Source organism: Aythya ferina (assembly GCF_964211825.1).
Source record: "Aythya ferina genome assembly, chromosome: 7".
In the NCBI taxonomy this organism is placed as follows: Eukaryota; Metazoa; Chordata; class Aves; order Anseriformes; family Anatidae; genus Aythya; species Aythya ferina.
In genome coordinates, this window is record NC_140302.1 from 33,201,627 (window position 1) to 33,220,610 (window position 18,984).

Sequence of the window (18,984 nt, forward strand, 5' to 3'; positions counted from 1 at the left end):
CTCCCCCTGTCACTTGAAGAACTCATGACATGCTTTCTGTTTCTGTTTCAGGCCAAGAACATCCCAACAGCCTGCGGCATAAATACAACTTTATTGCAGATGTGGTGGAGAAGATAGCTCCTGCTGTGGTTCACATTGAATTGTTTCGCAAGTAAACAAGATGCCCGGTTTTGATTTTGTATTCCTGAAAACAGCTGACCTTGTGCCAGAAATGTTAATTAATGATATGGAAGAGCACAGAGGTTTCTGAGCTGATAAGTATGGATGCGTAAGAATTAAAGATAATTTAAGAGTCCCAGCAAAATAAATAAATAAGTAAAAATTAAACTAATGCATATACATTACCTTGTTAATGACAGCAAGTAATAGCAGATATTCAAAAGCATAAAAAAAAACACCACATTCATTTTAGCTGTGTATTATTAGGTATTATACGTGATCTTGCAACCTTTTGCAGAGAAAAATATTTATTTCCCTTGTCTTTTAGGCTTCCTTATTCAAAGAGGGAGATTCCTGTTGCCAGTGGCTCAGGGTTCATCGTCTCAGAAGACGGACTGATAGTGACAAACGCCCACGTGGTCACCAACAAAAACAGGGTGAAGGTGGAACTGAAGAACGGTGAAACATATGAAGCTAAAATTAAAGATGTTGATGAAAAAGCTGACATTGCACTAATTAAAATAGATGCTCAGGTGAGTGAGAACTGTGAGCAAGATATATTTTATTCCTCTTAACCTACTTTTCTAAAAGCTATGGCTGATTTTGATATTTAAAGGAGAGAGCAATAGTTCAGTGGTGTGAGTTTTAACCAACCTCAAAGCTAATAGGGTGGATGTGCATTTTTTAAAAGCCAAGTTTGTGATTGGTAGTGGTTTATTTTCTGACCTCTCTGAGTAATGCAAGCAAGCACCTATCACTTTTGTGTGCATCCTCAAAATAAAAACCAACAGCGTAGTTTACAGGTTGATCTACACATGCTTTGGCTAATGTAACTCTCTTGCTCTGAGAGGAAATTCTGGGGGGGTGTTTCCTTGTGCTTGGTAGAGAGAGGTATTAGTCTTTCTCATGTGCCTATAATTAAGTTGCCAAATTGCTTTTAGAAGATAATTTTGTTCCTATGAAGGACTGTACTGCACAGATGTAGATATTGAAATGGGAAAATATCTTAGGAAGTATCTTGAACATTCAAGATGTTTGAATGTTTTCGGAACAAAACAGAATGCAACTCCCCAACAATAGTCTTCAGCCATATCAGGCTTTGTGGCTCTCAGCAACAGCAGAAAAATTGTCATGCTGTTCTGCACATGTCAATGAGTGTACTGCAAGTGGAATACTGTGTTGAAATACTCCTGCATGCTGTAGATGAAATTAGATGCATGTGATTGCTTGAGGTTCTGCTCATATTGGTTTCCCTTGTTTAGACTTAGTTAATAACCTCCAAATTTAGTGGGCAATAATATGCCGTTTGAAACACGTGACTCAAAAATGTGTAGATATTGCAGGGTTGTTTTAGTTCAGACCTATTCCCCAGTGAGGTCAGAAGTGTTTGTTCCAGAGTTCATGACTAACTCGGACGTCTGATGCAGAACTCTTGGATGACCCAAGAGATGAAGTACTCCTGCTGCTCCCTTGCTACTTTTGTAATTTAAAGGCTCTGTCTTGTTTTTGTTATTTAAAAGCTGCGTAACAGTAGCATGGTAAAAAAAAAAATAAATATATATATTTCCTGTTTTCCTGAGGCAACTTATTTAAATATTTACCAGTTGTTTATTTCCTTATTTTTATAGTGAAATAAGCAAAAGCAGACCAGCAGGTTGAAAACATTGACAAAGCAAGGGGAAAGATCCCCAGGATGAGAATTGACAGTTTTAGGCTGAGTGGGACATGGCAGGAGGGGAAGGGGCAGCTGGAGAAATTATTTATAACTGGAAGCAGAATACTGAAAGAAAACAGAAAGGAGAGGTGAGAAGAAAAGGGCTTAAACAGTGATAGGAAAATAAACCTCAGAGAAAAGAAGCTGCTAAGTTAGAGAGAGAGAGGAGACGTTGAACTGATGCAACAGATTGTTTTGAGGCCATCAGAAGACAACTGACAGAGTTTTGTGTTATCTGATACTCTAAAGAAATTGCTCCAACATTTCCCTGGCACTAGAATGTCTAATGGAAGAGCCTGAGCACATTCAAAACAAAACAACAAAAGAAACCCCAAAACATAACAGACCTCACTTGTGCAAAACAGTGAGCACTTAAGGACCCAGGGAGGCTTCTACAGACTCCTTGTGGGCTCTGTCCCAGGGAGAGCCTGGCTCTCTCACTCTCCTCTTCCCACTTTTGCAGCTCCATCAGCTGCTTGAGGGAAGGGAGAATCTGGAAGAATAGAAGCAACTTGGAAAAAAGTGAATGCAACCAGCTTAGTTGCCTATGGTGGAAACCACTGCTAAGCAGGACTTTTGAACTGGTGATTCTAGTTGTTGCAAGATGACAGACTCATCTTTAAAAAAATAAACTAAAAAATTGTAGCAGTGTAATTAAGTGATAGTCACAGTCTTATTCCATCAGTTTAACATTCGAACATAATTGTGGCCTTGCTTTGCAAATGGCATACCAATGAATGGTTGTTTTACAAGTGCTTATCTTTCCAGGTTATTATCCTCCTGTGCTGTTCAGTTATGGAACAGACATGAATAGATGGTTTTTGATCTGACAAGCAGTGGCTTTTACCTTTTTTTTCTTTAAAAAAATAAAATAAAATAAAAACTTCAAAAACTTGTAACTCTCTGTATACAACTTGCTAGCTCAAGACACAAGATGGTGTTTTTGGCTTGATGCTCTGACTTCTGAAGCTGGCCAACATAGTGCATGCTTCAGATTATGAGCATTGCAACCTAGTTCACTCATACATACTTGCCAGTTCTTTAAGGCAGGGAATGTTTTCTGTCTTACAGCCATCATGTGCTAAATCAGCTAGATATTTTTTTTGGGGGGGAAGGAGGGATCAGCACTTCAACATTGTTTTCTGTGAGAAAAAGCGTTGATTTTAATGAACTAATGAACGCTGGGAAGTGTCTTGATGCCTGGAGGCTGGACTCTTGCTTAAGGAAGTGAGTGGGCCCCTGCTGCCTTCCTCACATGATGTCGACTTAGCACATCCATCTGGTAGCAGGAGATCAAATATCTTGTCTCTGCTCTAAATTAGACAATGCAAGGTTATATCCATAGTCTGCTGTAGCCTTGGTAAGTTTCCTATCAGTTGCACAACTCCACCTTCTGTATTGTTCCTCCCTTCCCCCCTACCCACTGCATCTCAAAATAATCTGTTGGAAGCTCAGATTTACTTGATGACTAAAGAAGGTGGTACAATTAACCCTTTAAAAATTTAGATAAAACATGAAAACCACCCCTAACACTTTTTCTGAAGTAAGAGATGAAGTCTTTCTTTTGTGAATAAATTATTTGAAGGTGACATCAAAGATGTAAAATTTTTTCCTCTATTTTTTTGTAGCATGTTAAGGCAGGATCCAAAGGATGAAGAATGCCTCTGTGGTTAGGAACAGAGCTGAGCTTGAAGAATGAGTCTAGGCTGTCAGCTGGTATTCCTAAAACCGTTAAAATTTTGCAGCAGCATGCACTCTGTTTTTCTTTAAGCTGTGAACATCTGGCCAAAGACAGTACTAGAACTACTTTGGTTTTGCTTAGTAGAATAGGAAATTAAAAGACGATCTGGGCACCAGTAAGGAGGAAGTTTCCCTGATTAAATTCTTCTCATTGAAAAACATAGTGAAGTCAATGAGGAACAGAAATCTTAGGGTTGTTCTTCTAATTCTAAAGTAGGTTTATTTTCACCATCTGTAAAAGAGAGAAACTGTATTTCTTGTGTCCACCATGAAACAAAGCAGTTTGCTGAAATGTTTAAAGTAGGAAGCAAGGTTGGGGTCAGCTGTGTTAAACTGAAAGGCAATGTAACCCTACAGCAGAGGGGGAAGTCCTTTCAAATGTGAGCAGCATTGAGGAAACTGCAATAATAGAAAGAAACTGCACAGTTGCAGACAATTTGGATACAAACTTCCAAATTTATAAAGCTTCCCTAGAAAAATAAGGACTCTGGCAGCATAGGCAGAGCCTAGTGAAATAATCCATCCTGTGTGGCACACGGGATACTGCAAGGAGCATAAAACCCGTGAAAAGTGTTGCACAACACTCTGAAGCAGACAGATGCTGTGGAGCTAGCAGAGCTCGATTATGAAATTTGTCTTAAGACAAATAACTACCGTGTCGCCGAATGAGAACGACGTGTGATACAGCTGCTGAAAACTGTAAACACCAGAGGAGGAGGAAAAACTTTTAGGGTGGTCTAATGTACAGCGTCGGGGTTAAAAAGGGAGGTTTTTATGACCTGTGCCCTCACCCACATCCACATCCACAGGGGAAAGTGGAAGTGTTTTTTTCTGGAGACCCATTTCACCCCTCCAAATTTGCCTCTGCCTGCAGGGATGATTGATCCCTGTAGCAGGTGCAGGAGGGGGCACTGTGGTTGACTTTGTTTTGAGGTGTCTTCTGCCTGCACACTTCAAAACCAGCCATGAGACACTTGCCACCGACTGACACAGCCCTGGTGTCACGGAAATGTGCTGAGGTCTGGAGGTTTTCCCTCCTCAGCCTGACCAGGTATTTTTCTTTCTGTATCTTAGAAAGAATTTGGCACCTAAGCGATAAAGCACTAATGAGTTTGGGACCGACCTCTAATTTGTGGCTCTTTCGCTTATGTTTCTTTCCAGCATCTTACTAATAACCACTTGGTTTGACGCTTTTAAATCAACAAGACCTGCCCTCATTCCTTCAGCGGTTTCGTGAGGCAATGCAGCGTCTGTGTCCTTGTGGTCAGAGGGGATTTGCTTCTTTCCCTGTGTGTACAAACTGGAGGAAGCTGGAAAGCAAACTTTCCTGTTTATGTATCAATATTTTAAAAGCCCACATTTTGTAAAACCAAACTACTCGAATTCCAGATGTAAGTGGCTTTTCTCAAATGCCTTTTGACTTTGAAATCTGTCGCTGGATATTGCATTGCTTCCTCTTGAGTCTCCCATCAGGAAGCCCTCTTATTGCTTCCAGAAGTCTTCAGGAGCCATGGAAATGAGCTAGCACGTGAAAAGCTTGGATGCTGGCTCCTTGGTGCTCCTCAGGGTGGGCAGCAGCGCGGGGACGACGCTCTGCTCCTGTGCTCCCTACAGCAAAGTGCTTGCTTCTGGGGCTCTGCTGCTTTCCAGCACCCCAGCCCTCATCCTGCCCCCTGATCGGTGCCCCTCTCTCACCTCTACAGGAGTTTTTTGCGTGTTAGTATTTCAGTTTCCATCATCAATACAGACAATGTTACCATATTCATGATGTGCTACAGTGCTTCCTTCCCAGCACATTGAAAACAGCCGTGAGTGCAGCACAGCCGCTGCAAAGCATGGCTGGACAAACAGAGCTTTTACTCCTGCTACACTTTATTTTAAGGGAGAACAGCAGCATCTTTCCAGGTAATTGAAATTCCAGTGACTTAGCAAAACTATGCTTTGCCTCTCTTTTTTTTTTTTCATTTTTTTTTTTTCTACAAGCTTCCCATGCTCTATGTTTAGATAAGGAGACTTGGTTTTGTTTTTCTAACTATAGATGAAATACTTTCAGAGACTTGTAATGCTTTCAGTTTGGGTTTTCATTTTCTTTGGCATTTTGTCAAGCAGTTTCTAGATTGTTGGTGACACTCTGCATTTTTATACGCTCATGGCCTGTGTTTGTTTTCTCGCTATAACGTATTCTGAAAGTTAAACTGTTCCATTAATGAGAACAGAAATGCAATTCCCAGGGAAGCTGCATGTTGTGCCAGAGTTACTTACAGCTGAATTAGTGTACCATACAAACATCTGTTTCTTTTCGACCTAAAAATAAAAAGCATGAAGGCAAGCTGTCAGTTTTTAACACAAATTGAGCTCAGAACTTTTGTCTCCATCGGCTTATTGAACTGCAAACCGTTTTCTGCACATTGACGGTCTTCCTGCCACGAGCTAAGGGGATGATCACACAGAGAAGGGATTTACTTTCTTTCTCTGCCAGCGTAGAGGCAGATCCACGTATTTCAAGGATGAAAAGCTTCCAGCAGAAACACCTCCTGCTTACGGTCCTCTGCCCGACTCGAGTTATGTGGCTAATAACATGTACCAGGCGAAGATCTGGCCTCTTGCTGGATGTGTGTGCTTTCTCCGTGCATGTCCCAGCCTTCTCCATGCGTGTCCCGGCCTTTTCCATGCATGTCCTGGCCTCTTCCATGCGTGTCCTGGCCTCCAGTGCCGAGCTGCTGCCTCCCACCCACCTGTTTCGTTGCTGGATAAACCACTCGCTCTTTCGTGGGAGTTCTGTTTACCCAGGGCCTGAGTCAAATCCCTATATTAAAATGTGCGGGGCGCTTCGGGATGAGAAAGGCTTAAAATATTAACGCTAATTAATGGCTCCCTCTCCGGCTGGGTGTAAACAGTGTGAGTCATGTGCCACTTACGGCTCTGCATGTTTGGTCCTATTTCTGGGTGCTTGCAGAGTTGTCTCGCTCAGCCAGCGCTGATCCCGGCAGAAGCCCGAGGGTTAATCAAATGAAAAACGGAGGGCAAGAAAAGAAGTTATGTGTCGCCCAAGGTCATGCAGTGAGTCACTGGGAAAGCTGGGTTTGGGTGCTGGGTGTTCCTGCCCCTCTGTGCATCGCACTGCGAGGCATGCTGGCTTGCCCGGGGTTTTAATTAACTGCTGCGGCAAATCTGTAGTTAACCGAAGAAGATCACGAGTTGTAGCAGTAGCTACGTCACCCTTGAGACCATCAGGTGGTGTGTGAGAATTAGGAGTGTCCATTGAAGCATGGGAATGAAGGGTCCTGCTCCCAGGCACTTGAACCAGCCCTAGAACTAGCCCAGGGCTTGCGGTGGAGGCGAGTGAGGGCACTGGCAGGGCCCCTGGCAGGGCTGCAGGACGTACTCACCCTTTGGTACCCGGGCAGTTTGACTGCATTTTGCACTAATTTCACTTCCAACCCCTCCCCTGCCCCCAGAATGAATAAATGCTTTATATTTTTATTTTTATATTTGATAATGGAAAGCTTAGTTCTGAATATTTGCATGCAATGGTGTTAATTTTGCAGCGTGGTGCAGGTATACTGTAAGAAAGTGTTTCTAAAGCTGTGTGAACCCGCCTGCCTTTCCTTTCCCTCCCAGGCTCCTGGGCCCTGTAGCTCTTCGTGAAGTGTGCTGAGCATCCTCCTTGTTTTGGGGTGTGCAAAGACACCTAGGGGGTACTACACAATGGGTAAAAATGCATTGCCTTGGTAAACACAACATGGCAAATAACTGTGCTTGCAGTTATCTTGAGGTAGTGAATTTTTGCATAAGGCCATCTCTTCTAGAAGCACACTGCACAGAAAGCACATTTTCCAAAGCTAATTTTCGTGATGTGCAGAGCAAGGCAGTTTTTTGCAGGAGATTTTTGTTGCTAGCAAACGAGAGGTTAGCCTAACTCTTTCCAGAAGGCGTGGTGAATCACACAGCTGACCCACGCCAATCCATACAGCGCTAGGCTCCGAACCGAAGCCCGACTAGTATAGGCACAGGCTTGAAAACTCAGCACAATCAGAAATAATTGTATTAGTCAGAGATTGTTCCATGTTTTTTCTTTCTGCTGCCAAATGCGATTTTGGCTTCGTGACTGTTTTTGTAACTCAGGAACACTGTATAAATCTTAACTTTGTATGGGACCAATCTTATATCTCTATTAATGAAAGAAAAGAGTTTTTTCTTTATTTTCAATCTCTTGTCCATTTCATTTATTTATTGTGTCCTCTTTCTCTACAAAACATTTGTTTTCAGTGCATTGGCATATAAATAAAAGACACTTTTTTTTCTTTATTAAGCAAGGAAAAGCCGTGCCAGAAAGAGATGCACGGCTTGATCGACGGCATCTTGAAAACACGTGCTACGTAAGCTTAATAGCATCTGGAGGCAAGGAAGGGCCAGGGTGCTCCCTCTGTCCAAACAATACCCATATGGAGCCGTTCGCTGCATACGCTGCGTGCTTCCCAGCACAGCTTAGCGTAGCTGCCTCTGTCCTGCTGTACTGGAGGCAGGGCTCTGGTCTGATGTAGGAGCTGACCTGGGATGTTGCTGCTCATTCGCTGTGTTGTGAACAAGGTGGGGAAGCTTGGTATCGCCCTTAGATCCTTCTCAGAATCAAACCACAGCTTTAGATGGGTTTATCCATGGCTGTGGTACTGATAGTGATACAGATAATTATTACTTAATAGTAGGGCATTGCTGCTTGGGAAAGCTCTCCTTGAAAGATAATTAGAAAGGGAAATGTTTTTTTCTCTTACCTGTATTGCCTATTCCGTTTCCCTTCCAACTGATTCTGTTTAACAAGCAGTTGGTTAATCTGGAGACTGGAAGATGAAGTTTCCACAGAGTATCTGATCCTGTCTGGGATTTGGCAATGAGTTTTATTGAAACAACATGTTCATCTCAGTAAGATTTTGCTGGTGGGATTGTAGCGAAGTTAGATAAAGGATACTCGGAACCAGGCTTGTAACATATTACAGCAGTAACTTCTGGATCTTCAGCAGCATATAGTGACACGGCTGGCGTCTTCTATTTTTTACTTATGGACATTGTGCATCTCCTAGGACACTTGAAATAAAACTGTAGGTGAAAAACACAAACCAATGCGCATTTGGTTTGTTTTAGATGAGTGGATTTTTGTCCCAAGGGGTGAATCATTGATACATGCTTTTGAGTTGCTGATGACAAAAGACGACTGAAGAGCTAGCTCTTGATTTCCAATTTAAACACTTGCAATATTTTCACTGTTTGCCAAAATTTAGAAGTGATTCAGCTTTTGTGAACTTTTAAAGCAAAGTTATGACTAACTTGGGAGTATGTACAGATACTCAGGGCATACTAAATACCACCTTGTGTCTTTGCAACGCGAGCACATGGTACGCTTTATGATCCTGTTATGTGCTTGTAGCACGTCACTTGTGTGCTCTGGAACAGGAATGGGCTAATCCATAGCTTGGGCATCCACTGCATCTAGAATCGCTGGCCTAGTTTGGAAGTTTATACTAATGCCTTTTTCTCTTTGGGGCTGGGTTTCTTGAGCAAAAGAAAGAATTTCGAAGTTAGGAGATCTTGTAGGAAACCTATCTGTAAGTCTGTCAAGCAAATGATATGCCCTGGGAGAATTCTGGTTTGATTTAGGGTTCATTACCTTTCTAATCCTGAAACATGCTTCAGTTGAAACCTCAAATTATACATGTCATAGTCCATTGATACTAATGGAAGCGGTCTAGTGCAATGGCTAAATACCTGGAAAGGATCAAAGTCATTTAGGCTAAACATGAAAGAATTAAAAAATGTGCAACATTGCTGAAGGGGTAAAGAGTGACTTAAAGATGTGAAACAAAGAAGTGAAGCCCAGTGCATATTTTACAAGCAGATGATAAAAAGGCCAAGTATTTCTTTGAAATGCAGTCTGTTGCAGAATGCCCGTAATTACTTTGTGAGCAGGAGGCCCTGGGGACTTCCCTGCCATTTTCTGATCATTGCTCTTGGGGTGGGGGGTGTTCTGGTCTAGTGTGAACCATCTGTTAAGCAGCAGCCAGTGCAGTTCCTCTACAGATGTCTTGGAGAAGCAACGCCGAGTTCCCTTGATCCATTGCATTGGCAAAGGTGTTTAGATCCAACCTTTGCTTTTTTTTTTTTTTTTTTTTTTTTTTTTTTAAATTGCTGTAATTGCTGGATTTAGGAATGTTTTCTGTCTCAGTGGGAAGATCTTTAATAATGCGATAGTTAGTGTTTAGAGATAAGATCTTGAAAGGAAAGTATAATACTATCCCTTTCTGTCATAAAAGAAAAATACTATAAAGCCTTTAAATCCTCACATCTTCAGAAGAAGACATGCAGTGTATGTAGGAGGCACTGTAGTTGTTTAGAAGAGAGGGAGTCTATTGAACAATAAGGGAGATGAAACATTAGCTTGTGTCTTACAAGAAGATGAAATGCTTTAAACTACGCATATGTTTGTTTGATACACTTTGGCTGTTGCTTTCATGACTCTTTAGTGTTCACTCTTAAACAATTCATTATTTTTACATCAACATCTGTTGTCTAATTACTTCAAGAAACCGTTGGAAACAACTCATTTGTGGTATCATCAAATGTTTGTTTTGTACAACAGTGCATAAATATTCCTTTGGTCTTACCTTGTTTTTGATTTAACGGGTACCTGTTGTGGAAAAAGCACTCCTACAGCCTAAAGAGCACTCTTTAGATCAGGTGTTCATTGAGATGTTTCTGCACATAGCCACCTGAAATATCCAACATAAAAAGAGCAAGCCAAATTCTCAAGTGATAAAAGCCTCTTTTTTTCCTCTGCTTTATTCATGATTCTTGGTGGTGAAGAATTTGTTCTACCTGCATAGTAATGTCTTAACAACACCTGAGTTTTTTTCTTTTTTTCTTTTCCATTTGTAGGGTAAATTGCCAGTACTTCTACTTGGTCAGTCTGGAGACTTGAGGCCAGGAGAATTTGTGGTTGCGATTGGAAGTCCGTTTTCACTTCAAAACACGGTGACAACGGGGATTGTCAGTACCACGCAGCGTGGAGGAAAGGAGCTGGGGCTCCGCAACTCCGATATGGATTATATTCAGACAGATGCCATCATCAATGTATGTCCTGCTTTGAGCCTTGTCCTGCTGACCTCTGAGATTTCTTGAATAGTTGCTTTGAAAATTTCACCAGTAATATAGTTCTTAAAAACAGTGAGCAGAGCTGGCTTTTCTTTTATCCATGAAATCTGGACATCTGCGGTGCAGCAGTGCTTGATTGTTATTAAAAAAACCCCCGAAGGGACCACACCAAGTACAATGTCTGCCTTCTCTTCAAAACTTTTACAGATTGCAAAGGAGGAGGCAGTATTCTTTGACGTATAAGTATCTTTTCAAAATCCATCATTCTTTCCAAAAAGAAGCCAAGCTTACTTTAAGAATTCAAGTTTGTTTCTGCATTAAGGCAAAACAATAGTGTGTTTTTTTTTTTTTTCTTCTTTTTCTACTATTGACCTTGTAAGGGATCTTCACTGATGGCTCATGGAGCTGTATTAAAATCTTGTAAGTTGCTGGTGTGGTACTATTAAAACCAAAGAAAAAACTCAAATTTCTAAAGTTACATGTATTTTGGCAAGAGAAGAAGGGCAAATATTTGCAAAGCTCAGCTAAAAGGGGGAATGTTAAGTGATGGTTAGGGATTTTAAAAATGTTCTATTGCATGTATTTAATAAACAATGAAAAACTGGTACAGAAACGTTTCAAAAATTTCTCGAATGTTTTGCTTACCATGGATTAAAAAAAGTAGATATTAAAACATGTTCTTGCCATATTTATTTTCAGTATGGAAACTCTGGAGGACCCTTAGTAAATCTGGTAAGTTTATTTAAGTTTGTTTGCCTAATGTGAAGCTTGTTACTTTTTAGCTTAAAAACAAAAACAAGCACACCAAAAGTGTGATTCAGAGCTTTCGATATTTGGCTGACTACACAAAATTCACATGGTTCTTACTAATCACTTGTCTGTGTTTATGTTGGCACATCTCAAGCTACTCTAGCATTTCAATATTTAAGGTGTTTATAGTTTGCATGGTTTTGAGCAAGTGTAATTCCCAAATAATTTGCTTGTGCCTTGCAAAAAGTAAAAAGCACATTTTAAATTTGAGGTGTTTGCACTCAGTGTACCATGCAGCTAAAAACTGTGTGTTTTTTTTTTTTTTTGCATACTGAAACTCAGTTTAATGGTTCAAAACATATCCACTCCTTCATTTTGAATTGTGTTGACAGTGTAGAAAACCCCACACATTTACGGGTATATTAGGGCTTTTATTTGCTGGTACTGTAGCAAGGAGTCAGAGCTTCCTTAACAGCAGCTGTGGATAAGCCCAAGGGAGAACAACTGAGGCAGGTTTCAAAACCCAAGTGCTGTGTGAGAGCTCGTGGCTGGGGACTGGCAGAGGAGAGGCAGTTGTCCTCAGCATGGGACAGCACAGATGGGAAGAATGCCCGTCAAATTTTCTGCTTTGGGGATTTGGTGACTTTTTTCAACCCAGCTCGCAGCACAACTTCAGCACTAGTAACCTGCTTTTTAAATGTTTTTAAAAATTGGGTGGTTTTTGTGTTGAAAAGGTCAGAAGCTGCTGTTACCTCTTTCCATCCAGAAACTTTTCAGTACAAAATTATTTTAAAATTCATGCTTATTCCAGTATATAGAGAAGTGGGGCTAGTGGTGGTGGTGTTGCTGACAGCAAACCCCTCGTCAGTCCTTGCACACCTCTATTGGAGGGAAAGCTCTCTTTGAGCCACATTACTGGGAAAAACTTTATTTATTTTTTTTTCTATTTATCATTATCCAATATTTACTCAGAACCTCAACTGCCATTCAGTGCCATGCTTTGCAGACAGCCTTGCTGAAAGAAACAGGCTGAAACTCACAGTAAAGCATGGTGCTAACCTGATGCACGCTGGACAGCTGCCAAACTCTGACTTCTCTTCTGCTGGTGTGAATACGAATATTCACATCTGTTTTCCAAAATTGTACAATACTGTCTGTATCAAGTAGGTGATTCAGAGAAGTGACATTAAAAGGAAAATTGAAAACCAGCTACAAAATGCGTTATGCGAATTTTTCCTTCTGATTGCTGGGAAGAAATCGTCCTTTTCTCTTCAAGACATTTTACATTTGCTAATAAAAATTTCTTATTTCCCCAGGATGGTGAAGTCATTGGAATAAACACGTTAAAAGTTACAGCTGGGATCTCATTTGCTATCCCATCTGATAAAATCAAAAAGTTCCTGACTGAATCCCATGACAGACAAGCTAAAGGTAATGTACTTCACTGCTGTGGAAGAGATAAACTTGAAGATAGTAACACAACAGAAAGCTAACAGCCCTCTTTTTGATAAAAGCAATTGATAAAGACCTGTTTTCCTTTTTATAGGAAAAGCGATAACCAAAAAGAAATACATTGGTATACGAATGATGTCTCTAACACCTAGGTAAGTAAAAGCGGTAATTCTTTACCTTACTGAACTCTGATCACTTCATGTATTCGGATCAATCTAACAACCTACAGAAACCAGCAGAAAAAGGAGCCAGCAGCATGTACCTCACTGTAGTTGCAGTGACAACTTTCACCTAATTTCTGCTGTCTTTCTTGTGTGCGTCCATTACATGGTTGACCTTTCCTTCTGGCTCTTGTATGAGCTGTTGTTAAATTGCTAATTTGTCTTGGGGCTCCTCTACTACTGTTACCATCTGTCCTGGGCCGTCACTAGGGTCGAGGAGAAAATGGGACAGTATGTCTGCAAGAAACACAGTTGATCTTCTGTATCTGTTGAAATGATTCTCTTTGCCAGAAATAGTTGTTAAAAAGTTGTATGTATGCAAAAAGTATAATAATACTTGAATTATTTTTAAGGGTTAAAAAGTATTGTGAGGTATCACATCAATATGTGTAAAATACCTCAGCTAGTAAATGCTAAGTAAATTAACCAAGTGAGAATCCATGTTTTTTTCTCCATCTTGGCAAAATATCTTTATGGATGTTTCTTCATTTTCCAGCAAAGCTAGAGAGCTGAAGGATCGCCATAAAGACTTTCCTGATGTTGTCTCTGGAGCCTATGTTATTGAAGTAATTCCAGAAACACCAGCTGAAGCGTAAGTTGGAGTCATTTTTCTCAAAACCACTGCCACTGGCTTGAGAGGTAACAATAGAGAATGTTCTGTGCTTAGCTAGCTATCTTGGTTATGTTAAATGAACAGAATTGCGACCATCTGATAGCTATTAGGTTGTCAGCTTGAAATCAGTTTGTGGTTTTAGTTGGGTCCCCGATCGGCAATAATGCAGACATGCCAGCGCATTGCAGCAAAGCCCTGTCAGAGTTCCCGGTTGAAAGGGCAAGGAGTCAGTGGGTGTGAAAACCCAATTTTCTCTTTTCTCATCCATCGCTTCTAAGACTTCTGCTGTACTAATGCCAGAGCTGAATTAGAGCCGCTCGCTTGTGCGTGCTCCTGTGGCCCTGGAGGTCACTGGTGTGGGAGAGCAAGGGAGAAGTTTTGCTTCTACCTTGCGAGGATGTTTCTGTATCAGCCCCAGCACTTCGGGTGCTTGGAGCTGGCATATTTTGTCATGTAGAGAGAGAGACTGAGAGGACGGCCATCCGAAGGCTGGCCTGGCAATTAAAATGCATCTCTTTCTCCGTGACTTGTAGTCCCCTTATGCATGGGTGTCCCTATTCTCCTGGTTTTCTCTCCAATGTACCCTATGTAGACATGCTGGGTAGACATGCAGGATCTGAGTCAGGAGTAGAGGCCTGTTAAACTGCTGGTGTGAGAAACTGAGATGATCTGGGATGGATTCTCTCAGGAGAATGCTGAAAGTCATGTCTTCAGTAGGCAACCAGATTTGTTAGTGGGTTGAAAACGTTGGCCAAGGCATCCTGCTTGCAAGAGGCACTCATGTGAGGCATTTTCTGCGGGCGGAAAAGGCCTATGACTGCTCTGTGGTTTTGTAAAAAAGGATTATGCTGAAGGGCTGAATCATGTCTGATCTGGTTTCTTGGTTAATATTTCCATGACTTGGAGCCAGATTGTTGTGCAAGACCGGGCAAGACATTCTGGTTGATGGCATCCCTCAACACCCCATTTCCCAGTCCCGGTAACAGTCTCGACAGCCCTGGGCAGAGGAGCCATGCTGTGCCAGCCCCGCTTCTGCTGTCTCTTGCCTTGTGGTGCACAGAGGTGGTGGGTTTTGGTTTGTGTCTGGTGCTCGGGTCAGGAGGAGGCTTTCTGGGTGCTGTAAGTGGGCAGATGAGGAGAAGGACACCCATGCATTTCTAGTGACTGGGCTAGATCTCAGCATGTGTTGTACTTCCTGGGTTTAAAATACGAAGGTAGGATGAAGTGGCTGCCAGGCTGTGTGTGAATTGCTCAGCATATCAGACCTGCAGATCTGCACCACTAAACTCTTCTTTTTTTATTTTTTTTTTTTGTGAGCCTGCTGTGTCTTTGTCTAGCTGGAGGAAAGTCAGAAATATCCGGTGATCTTCTTTTCAGAATATTGTGATGATGATAAAATGGCAATTGTAGTAATTCATTGCTTCTTTGTCTTTTCAGTGGTGGCCTGAAGGACAATGATGTGATTATAAGCATCAATGGACAGTCGATAACTTCAGCCAGTGATGTCAGTGACATTATTAAAAAGGACAGTACTTTGAACATGGTTGTACGCAGGGGTAACGAAGATGTTATGTTAACAGTAGTTCCTGAAGAAATTGATCCCTAACCAGAAACATGAGCTGGATTTCATGTTTTCTTTTAACAGCATTGGACTGCTTATATTCTCTCTGTGCTGGTACAGGAAACGTTAGACTTCTGACCAACATTCTGCTTCTTCAGTGGATTAGTTTTGGCCAACAGAGTAACTCCTAATAGGTTTAAGGTGCAAAAATCTGTGTAATTTCACATATTCCAGATGATAATTTTTTCCTTCTGTATTATGTATGCAATGTATTCTTTACTGGCTATTACATCCCCGCTTAACAAATCGACAATTGCTTCCCTGTGTTGAATAGATTTACCATTATTTCCGCTAAGATTTAAACAACCCCCACGCACACAGTGTGTGTTGTGGTATTCAGGTATTTATAGGTTAGCTGTGCTTTAACTGGAAATACCATTTTAAAGAAGTAGTTGATTTAAAAGACAAACACAATTGGGTAAAAAGTTTGGTTTATAAACACAGAAATCCCAACCAAAATAACCCTTTGAGAGTCCCATGCAGAATTTTAATACTATGATATTTTCCTAGTGTTATTAAAAGAATTCAACAGTACTTCTTTTTGTGAGTGAGTCATTTTACTTCCTCTTATGGAGTGTTTTGTCTTTGAACAACACATCTGCCCTAAAGGATGTTCTGATGTTCTCGTTTTTATCAGCATAAACCAAAACACTTGGTTCTCAGTATGGGCTTGTATTTGTGCTCTTGTGCATCTGCTTTTCTCAGCCTGGCTGGCTCAATTTTATCATATTGGCTATCCAGTGCTGCCTGTTTTCCATATGTCAGTATGTTTTCCTTATTGTTTTGTTTTAATTACGACTTACCACTGCCTGAAATCCTGTTTGCCTACTGCAGAAATTGTCGTCGTGGATCACAGAGCATATGCTGTTATATCTCAGATGGTTGGATATCTGTAACCTTTGCAGATCAGGCTGGCCTTAAGCTCTTTAAAACAGGCTCTTTTATTCATAATCTGAGTGCTGGTGTGCATATGATAGGATATTGGGCATTATCGTAACATGAAGACTAATATCTATATTTATGGATGCCCTTAAAGCTTGAGGAGTGAATGGGATAATCTCCTGTCAAGGTGAACAATCAACTAAATTAAATTACATAATAATTACTCAACAAGATAAGCAGCTTCTCCTTTCCCTGTTGAAATATGTATTTCAGAGAATAAATGCAAGGTCAATCGACAAGTGTCAGTGACTGTCAGTCCTAAACGTGCTCTTTTGGAAACTGCTCCTTTATAAAACTTCAGCTGGGTTGCTGGCAGTCTATAGTTTTTAAACCAAGGGTTGTATTCTGCACAAGTACAGCAAGAAATCCTCTAGACCCAGGTCCCTGGCAGTCTCTCACCAGCTGTGTTTCAATTTTGTTTCAGTCAGCTTGTGCAATCTTAGGGAGCCCCTGTATCCCTGGATGCCAGAACCTGACCATCCTTACCTGGATCCCAGGGGTACTCACACAGCATATTGAAATCACCTCTGAAAATCTGCCAGCATAATGCAGTGCCAAGTGCTGAAAGTCTACAATACTTTCTAGCATGAAAGTTATAAGGTAGAATAATCTTGCAGAGCTACTTTTTAATATGCTTCGTTAAGTGTTTGTTTTACCGATGCTGATCAATGTTTCAGCCTCCTGTTGAAGTAGTAATATGTTTTGCAGAACATCCAGGGCCTGTGTAGTGCATAGTGTAGTCACAAAAAACTCTCACATATCTTCTCTGCTCCTGCACCTCACTCTACTAACCATTAAAAAGTGAAGCCAAAGCCCTGAAGTCAGAAAATCATTTCAGACAAGTTGTTTCATCTGCCTTTTTATTTCAAAACAAGGGGTTGCATAATTTAAAAAGCTGGTTGCTTCTCTTTGTTCCTAGTGTTTCTTGTTGTGTTCCCCCAATCTCCTTTTTTTTATTATTATTATTTTTTAATTTGTATTTATTTATTTATTTGTTAGCTTGATTTCTAACTAGCTACTTTTGGTTTCCTGATGATGTCCTTGCAATAACAACTAGCACAGTACATCTTTACCCCTGTGCTGCACACAGATGCCGTTGCAAGGCAGAAATGCCTCAGGACAACAGCTCAGTCTTGCACGTAGAATAGGGAAGATGCAAATGAGCTTAAATTCTATAAATGGGTTTCCTGAGCCACAGGGATTAATGAAATGCTTGACCAGATTTTCTAGCCTGTGTACCCAGGGCCCATAGCTCCACCTAGTGGGATGCCAGATGATCTCTTAGACAGCTGGTCGTTTTTCATCATATGTTTGAAAGCACTTTTCTGATTTATTTATTTATTTGTATATACTTGATTTATTTGCCTGAGATACCCAGAAAGCCGTGCATCTCCTGAAAAATGTTCAGAATTTACTCCATTGGTATTCAGCCATATTTGCAGCTACCCAGATGTTTTCTTAAATTTGTCTCTAAATGTTTTGTAAGTATTTGAAATAAGATTATTGATACACAGAGACAAGAAACTGAAGTTTGTCTTTCATTAATTAGCATATATTTTGGGTGTATTGTTGGTTATAGAGTTGGAATGGTTTTAATTCTCTTCTGCTTCAGCAAAGTGCTTTCCAAAGTGCAATTGAAAAGACTGTACAGAATAGCTTTGGCACAGTTCACATAAATACCAGATTCCTGGAAATTTTAGCAAGTGTTGGACACTAAATCAGGGAAATCAAGTGTTCTGGCGTGATTTTCAGTAACGTGGAATGTCTGAGATGGAAAATGGAGCTCCTGCGTATCTGATGCTGAGTAGATTGCTGCATGTGGCTGCACTCGGATGTAGGTCTCAAAAGCTCAGTCACTTATTCCATGAGGGAAATGGCTCCAGAACTGAAAAAAAAAATAATAATAATGACTAACAATTGTCTGGCTTTTGTAGTTGAAACACCAAGCAGTAAAGTCTTCAATTCCAGAATATATTTTTTCAGAATACCTATTTTGTATTTATATCATTCAGGAGGCTGAGAATGTTTTTAAAACTATATCTTCCTGTATTGCTAGAGGTCTCTCACTGTGAGCAGGCCATCAGATGTTAGATCATACCCTTGTTCTTATTACATATCAGAAAAATACTGTAGAGTTTCTTAAATCTGCAGTTGCCAAGACCCAGGAGGAGCAGTGGTGATGAGCAGCTGGTTAGCAGTCACCACTCCAGAGCAGTGGTATTTGGTGCCACCAAGTGTTTGTTTGCACTGTAGGTCCCAGCAGGAATCTCTTCATCCTCAGAGTGAGAATCAAGAAGTGTTTGCCTGAAGTTGCAAGGATTTCCTTGACTGAATTATATTTGAGAGCATTCCCGTATTATTTGCCACTGTATCCTCTTCTACCCAGAAAATAAGGATGTGACTTGGCATCCCTTACTCAGATTCCCCCCTCCCGTTGCTCTAGCTGCCTTTCCATTAGTAATGCTGATAGCTGTCGGAAAAGGAAACCAACATTTCACCCTAAGCTGACATTTAGTCAGGCTTTGAAGTTAAATGTCAACAAGCTGTTGTGAGGCTTTCTTTGTACTGAGAGGAGAAACATCCCAAAGAGATGGGAAGGAGTCAGCCAGCAGAGAGAGCCGAGGGTCTT

At 40.9% G+C, this 18,984-nt stretch overlaps 1 protein-coding gene across 1 annotated transcript in view; it reads left to right on the forward strand.

Moving 5' to 3' along the window:
* The window catches only part of HTRA1 (HtrA serine peptidase 1), a 30,478-nt gene extending 14,531 nt beyond the window's left edge, over positions 1–15,947 (forward strand). The window contains exons 2-9 of the mRNA XM_084525639.1: positions 52–151; positions 488–692; positions 10,541–10,735; positions 11,456–11,488; positions 12,823–12,937; positions 13,053–13,110; positions 13,676–13,771; positions 15,230–15,947. Coding sequence (XP_084381765.1) covers positions 52–151; positions 488–692; positions 10,541–10,735; positions 11,456–11,488; positions 12,823–12,937; positions 13,053–13,110; positions 13,676–13,771; positions 15,230–15,398 — 971 coding nt within the window. The 3' untranslated portion in view covers positions 15,399–15,947. The remainder of the gene's footprint in view (positions 1–51; positions 152–487; positions 693–10,540; positions 10,736–11,455; positions 11,489–12,822; positions 12,938–13,052; positions 13,111–13,675; positions 13,772–15,229) is intronic.
* Positions 15,948–18,984: the final 3,037 nt, after the last annotated feature.